This window comes from Octopus bimaculoides, chromosome 30 (assembly GCF_046866305.1).
Source record: "Octopus bimaculoides isolate indiv1 chromosome 30, ASM4686630v1, whole genome shotgun sequence".
In the NCBI taxonomy this organism is placed as follows: domain Eukaryota; kingdom Metazoa; phylum Mollusca; class Cephalopoda; order Octopoda; family Octopodidae; genus Octopus; species Octopus bimaculoides.
In genome coordinates, this window is record NC_142957.1 from 15,230,579 (window position 1) to 15,238,078 (window position 7,500).

General features: G+C 37.7%; 1 protein-coding gene across 8 annotated transcripts in view; it reads left to right on the plus strand.

Moving 5' to 3' along the window:
• Window positions 1–7,500, plus strand: part of LOC149130225 (uncharacterized) — a 38,590-nt gene that overhangs the window by 14,806 nt on the left and 16,284 nt on the right. The window contains exon 1 of one of the 8 annotated variants that reach the window (XM_089346335.1): window positions 3,921–4,204. The exons of 6 other annotated variants lie outside the window; for them this stretch is intronic. In XM_089346335.1, the coding sequence (XP_089202461.1) occupies window positions 4,130–4,204 (75 nt within the window). In that variant the 5' untranslated portion in view covers window positions 3,921–4,129. Of the gene's footprint in view, window positions 1–3,920; window positions 4,205–6,074; window positions 6,233–7,500 lie in introns of those variants that run through there. One more of the 8 variants, XM_089346339.1, reaches the window with a different exon arrangement.

Sequence of the window (7,500 nt, forward strand, 5' to 3'; positions counted from 1 at the left end):
AAAAAAAAAAAGAAAAAAAAATTAAATTAAGTTTCACAGTATGTAATATATAAATATATAATTTATATAATTTTCAATAATATTGTTTAACATTTTTCTATATTGATACAGTAAGTATTTTTATATACATTCATTTGTTATTTATTGTTGGTTGATATATGCATTCATGGCCTTTGTAGGATTTTCGAGCGAGATCGTTGCCAGTGCCCCTGGACTGGCTCTTGTGCGGGTGGCACATAAAAGACACCATTTTGAGCGTGGCCATTGCCAGTATCGCCTGACTGGCCTTCGTGCAGGTGACACGTAAAAGCACCCACTACACTCTCTGAGTGGTTGGCGTTAGGAAGGGCATCCAGCTGTAGAAACTCTGCCAAATTAGATTGGAACCTGGTGTAGCCATCTGGTTTCACCAGTCCTCAGTCAAATCGTCCAACCCATGCTAGCATGGAAAGAGGACGTTAAACGATGATGATGATGATAAATATATAGTTTTAGAGAAAAGAACCAAAGATATATTCATTCTTTTATTATTATTATTGTTGTATTTTGATCTAAAGATTAGCTATATTTTTGAATAGAATTGATTTCCGATCGATTTAGTCGATTTGATTATATTTTATTTTTTATTTGAAAACTTGGTTATGAAACACGTGTAGTTGTTTTATTATTATTATTACTTCATGATTTTTACTTTGTATTTTATTATACTTATTTATCGTGTATTTACTTATTAATTTATGTGACTGTGGATTTTCATGGATGAGTTCATTAACTTTGGTTCTTTTCTCTAAATTATATATATATATATATTTATATATGGCCTTGCTCTATATGTAAGAAGGGTGTTGGTGGAGACTCCATACGTTGTACCCAGTGCAAGCTTTGGACGTAGAAGAGGTGTAGTAGTATCACAGGGAGATTAACGAGAATATAGTTTTTGTGTATTGCAAATCTGCAGCTACAATAAGCACTAAAAATACACAGACAATAGACTCGCTCAAACGCTCAGAGGGATCATTAGAAGTTATAGATAGCCTCTGTTACCTGGAGACCAAGTTAGCAGTGGTGGAGGAAGTTCTAAAAGTGTATTTGCTAGAATAAGAACAGGTTGGGCAAAGTTCAGAGAGCTTTTGTTGGTAACTAAGGGCTTCTACCTCAGGGTGAAAGGCAGATTGTATAATGCTTGTGTTGCATGGCTGTGAAACATGGGCTATGATTTGGTAGACAGAAACTGAAAGAAGCCCATCATTATATATATATATGTGTGTGTGTGTGTGTTCATTTCTGTGTGTCTGTTTCTTGTTTCTTTATTGCCCACAAGGGGCTAAACATAGAGGGGACAAACAAGGACAGACAAAGGGATTAAGTCGATTACATCGACCCCAGAGCATAACTGGTACTTAATTTATCGACCCTGAAAGGATGAAAGGCAAAGTCGACCTCGACGGAATTTGAACTCAGAACGTAACAGCAGACGAAATACCGCTAAGCATTTCGCCCGGTGTGCTAATGTTTCTGCCAGCTCACCGCCTTCTGTGTGTCTGTTTGTCCACCACCACCACTTGACAACCGATGTTGGTGTGTTTACGTCCCTGTAACATACCAATTCCCCGTAACTCGGTGGTTCACAAAAGAGAGACGTACCAGGCCTTCAGACTAACAAAATTTTTCTGCGGTTGGTTCATTCAGCTATGAGGTCTTCAAGGCAGTACTCCAGTATGACCGCAGTCTAATTACTGAACCAAAGAAAAGATAAGACATGCACCATTTTGAGCGTGAGCGTTGCCAGTGCCGCCTGGCTGGCCTTCGTGGGACTTTCGAGCGAGATCGTTGCCAGTGCCCCTGGACTGGCTCTTGTGCGGGTGGCACATAAAAGACACCATTTCGAGCGTGGCCATTTCCGTGCGGGTGACACGTAAAAGCACCCACTACACTCTCGGAGTGGTTGGCGTTAGGAAGGGCATCCAGCTGTAGAAACTCTGCCAGATCAGATTGGAGCCTGGTGTAGCCATCTGGTTTCACCAGTCCTCAGTCAAATCGTCCAACCCATGCTAGCATGGAAAGCAGACGTTAAACGACGACGATGATGATGATGATGATGATGATGATGATATATATGTATATATATTAAAAGTCTGGGTACAATATATACCTGTTTGTTTGAAAGAAGAGTAAAACACTCCAAAACCACGTATCTCTCACTCTGTGTAAACACACATGAAGAATGTGATAAGTAAATTTAGAATAAAACGTTTTTTCCAGTTTGTAAAACTACAAAGAGGCGTGGGGTGGGGGTGGGGTGGATATCCCAGTATCAATTGATTTTGCTCTCCGGGTCGAATTGACACTTAAAGCCCATCAGCTACGCTTACTACATAATCTATTTAAAAAAAAAAAAAAAATATATATATATATATATATATATATATAGAGAGAGAGAGAGAGAGAGACATAAAAAGATAAAAACTCCTTCTAGAGTCATATAGACTAGTAAGGCTGCCTTCCTGGTTTCTGTGATGTGACGCATATATTCCCTTCTGGACGGGAAACTGGAGCTTGTTTAAAATGAAGTGTTTTGCTCAAGAATGTAATGCATCGCCTGGTCCAGGAACCGAAACCACAATCTTACACTCATGACTCTATCGCCCTAACCACTGAACCACACGTCTCCACACACACACACACACACACACACATGTAACAACCCCAGGACTTATTCTTTGTAAGCCTAGTGCTTATTCTATCAGTGTCTTTTGCTGAAGCGCTAAGTTATGGGAATATAAACACACCACCATTGGTTGTGAAGTGCTGGCTGGGGAAAACAAACACAAATACACCCCCCCCAACACAAATACATGCATATATATATATATATATATATATATATATATATATATATATATACATAAACACACATATATACATATACATACATACATATATATATATATATATGTATGTATATGTATATACGATGGGCTTTTTCCAGTTTCTGCCTACCAAATCCACTCACAAGGCTTTGGTCGGCCCGAAGACACTTGCCCAAGGTGCCATGCAGTGGGACTGAACCTAGAACCATGTGGTTGGGAAGCGAGCATCTTACCACACAGCCATGCCTGTGCCTATATACATATATATGTTAGATATGTATGTGTTTGTGTATATATATATGTGTGTGTATATATATATATATATAGATACATACATACACACCCTATTTCTATTTTCCCTCTATTTATCTAACCATTCTTACAAACTTACATGCACGAAATTACACCACACACACACACACACACACACACACAGTTATAAATATTGTAGTAATATATATTTTGAAAGTAGGTTAAACTCAACATAGCAGAGATTTTGTTAACCATTTCTGTGTGTGTGAAAACGTGCATGTATTTTGTGTGTATATGTCCTCATGCACACATACACACAACACACACACATATTAGAGAGAGAGAGAGAGAGAAAGAAAGAAAGAAAGAAAGACAGAGCTTCAGACTTACATTGCCTGTGAATTTTATATATATGATTATAAATATATATATATATATATATATATATATATATATATATATATATATATATATACATATATATATATATATATATATATATATATATATAGAGAGAGAGAGAGAGAGAGAGAGAGAGTGAGATAAAGATACAGAGAGAGCTTCACACACACACACACACACACACACACACGTATTGCATGTGAAATTTATTTATGTGTATGTGTGTTTGTGTGTGTAGATTGATAGAGATCTTCACATAGATATATTGCATGTGAAATATATATATGTGTGTGTGTATGTATATATAAACTATATGCAACAGTAAAGATTGGTGAGACTTCCTCTATTGTTTTCTCTGTGTGTGTGTGTGTGTGTGTGTGCCAGATTACGAAACACCTCGACAACTGGCCGACTTACTATGAAAAAAAAAAACCACCCTGTCCTCCAACTCTCGCTTTTGTGGAAGAAGTAAAAAAAAGGCAACAGGCAATAAAATGATGATGATGATGATGATGATGATATTTACACTGGCTCACACACATATATACACACAGGCACTCACGTTTCTCTAGATATATATAAAGTGTATATATATATATATATATATGTGTAATGTATATTATTCCCTCCATCTACTAACTGTCGGTTCACAGTGGACTAAACTACATTTCGTTATGGCCGTGAGTGTTACTAGTTTTATATATGTATATATATGTCTGTCTGTATATATATGTGTCTGTGTATATATATGTGTGTTTATGCTTGTCTGGTGTATATATGTATGTGTGGTAGCATTAGTGGTTGTAATTGGGTCGGTGGTAATGGTAGCGTTGGTTATATCTATGGTTCTGTAGTAATGTCAGTGGTTCTTATAAGTTGTGGCTGTGGTGCTAGTTGTATCAACGGTCGTAGTTGTTTTGGCAGTGGTGGTGGGTAGTGGTTGATGTGTTGGTGGTGGTTGTTGTTGTGGTGGTAGTAGTTGTTGTTGATGTATTGGTGGTGGTAAGGGTTCTGGCTACGGTATTTAGTGATGATAATGATTATGGTATTGGCAGCGGTGGTTGTGGTTATTGCGGTAGTGGTGGTTGTAGTAATAGAAATGACAACAGCGGTATTTGTGGCTGCAGTGTCATTATTTAGTTTCCCCGATAGAAACCTGCTCCAGTCATGACCATCCTGTTTATTTCATAAGGCTATATCCACCTAGGACTACCCTATCCAACACCGTCCTTCTTTTCTTTAAGTCTGTCATGTGTGAATCGAAAGGAGTTTAGCTGTTATTTCTAGCATGTATAGTGGCTCGTGTTGCTTTTGTTGTCATAATTGGTCAGCCCGAGGCTATAGTAGAAGACACTTGCCCAAGGTGCCATGCAGTGGGACTGAACCCGGTATATGTATATGCAGGAATCTGTATCTGGAGGTGAGATTCCAGATCAGGAATTCTGGGGCTGGGAGAACCAAACCCTTAATTTCCCATTACTCCCAAGTCTATTTTTCTAACCCAGAACTGTAGCATCTGTCAGGGTCCTGTCTGTGTCTAATAGATTCCCCAAGGGGTAAAAGGGGATTCCTATTATTCTTGACAATGTCATGGAGAAGGCAGCTGTTCTGGGAGAAAGATTATCTGGAAACTCCACAATCGAAATATTAGCAGTCATCTCGAAATATTTGACAAGCCTTCCTCACTTAAGTCCAATGGTGAACAGGTGCTTCATTATTGTGAAGTGGTTATCATATGACAAATTGAGGCAATGATCACGTGTGTGTTTGTGTATGTATGTATGTATGTGTGTGTGTGTGTGTGTGCACACTTATATACGAAGGAGTGCTGAAAAGTTCCTGGTTTTGAGTAAAAGAAAATACAGGAGGATCAGTTAATTAGGATTTTATTCAACATGTTCCCTTCCCAGATTCACACCCTTATTATAGCGGCCCTTCAGTTTTTGCTAAGCCCTGTAATAGAACTTGAAAGGTTGATATATATATATATATATATATATATATATGGCGTTAGGAAGGGCATCCAGCTGTAGAAACTCTGCCAAATTAGACTGGAGCCTGGTGTTGCCATCTGGTTTCACCAGTCCTCAGTCAAATCGTCCAACCCATGCTAGCATGGAAAGCGGACGTTAAACGATGATGATGATGATGATGATATATATATATATATATATATATATATATATATATATATATATATATATAGGCGCAAGAGTGGCTGTGTGGTAAGTAGCTTGCTTACCAACCACATGGAATTAATGTGCAAGTGGCTGAGCACTCCACAGACACATGTATCCTTAATGTAGTTCTCAGGGTTATTTAGCATGACACACTATGCTGTTTGTCTCTGAGTCTCAGACAAATGCTGAAGGTTTGTTAGACTTGTGCTAATCACTTTAACCTAAAAAAAACCCCCATGAGTAGCAGACAAATAGCTGAATTTTTCAGTTCGTTAACATAATTAAGGAAATTAGCTCGTAACGAATTATATTCTACAACTAATTCATAGTACTTTGAAGAATTTACTTAATTTAATAATTAGCTGGGAAAATAGTTGCTATTGTTCTAGTTGATATTGTTGAAGTAGTTTCTAGTGTGGTCTTTCAGACACTGATAAAAATACATCACGAAAGTTTAGATCCTTGAGGTTTCAAGTTCAATTCCTGCTTGGTTAGATACTTTGTTTCTGCTCTTTGGGTTTAGAAAGTGTAAGTACCAGTTATACGCTACATTTTTTTTTTTTTTTTTGTGTGAATCGCATCCATTCGTTTTGTTGCCGACGCGACCTCTTTCCCGCTGTAGCTTCGCCAGACTTTGACATCTTATTTCTCTTATAAATTCTCTGGAAACCAACATACGTGTGCTTGTATATGTATGTATACTCTTTTACTTGTTTCAGTCATTTGACTGCGGCCATGCTGGAGCACCGCCTTTAGTCGAACAAATCAATCCCAGAACTTATTCTTTGTGAGCCTAGTACTTATTCTATCGGTCTCTTTTGCTGAACCGCTAAATTACAGGGACATAAACACAACAACATCGGTTGTCAAGCAATGGTGGAGGGACAAACACAGACAAAAATAACAAACATATATATATATATATATATATATGTATACAGTTCTATATTTAAGAGATGAGGAATTATGTACAGTATTTACATTTTACGGATATTTGTCCTCACCTTGTTTGTTGTCAACACAACGTTTCCATATGCCCATGGGCATATGGTGTAGTGGTTAAGAGCACGGGCTACTGATTCCAAGCAGTGATCTGAATAGTAATAATAATAATAATAATAATATCATCTAAAATTACTTTAGGAATGAGAACCCAGGTTCGAAATTTCCCCAAGACACCTTATAAAGGCTGGAGGGTACATGGCACCTTGGGCAAGTGTCTTCTACTATAGCCTCAGGACGATCAAAGCCTTATGAGTCGATCTGGTAGACGGAAACTGAAAGAAGCCTGTCATATATGTGTGTCTCTGTTTGTCCACTCACCATCGCTTGACAACCGATGTTGATGTGTTTACGTCCCCGTCGCTTAGCGGTGCAGCAAAAAGAGACCAATAGAATAAGTACTCGGCTTACAAAGAATAAGTCCCGGGGGTCAATTTCTTCAATTAAAGGCGGTGCTCCAGCATGGCCACAATCAAATGACTGAAACAAATAAAATAATATATATATATATATATATTCGTGTGTTTCTGTTTATATATACACACACACGTATATATGCATACATTCATATTTTTCTCTTATTCACATATACATCTGTATTTTTTATCACATGTATGTATATATATATATATATATATATATATATGTGTGTGTGTATACATACACACACACAAAAATGTAAGGGGGTTCCATAATATGTTATAAGTTCCTAGCATAAACGAGACCTCTACTTACATGGTGGCAGAACATTTCCCCGCTCAGCTCCCCTGGGGGTGATGTTGACCTCGTGACCT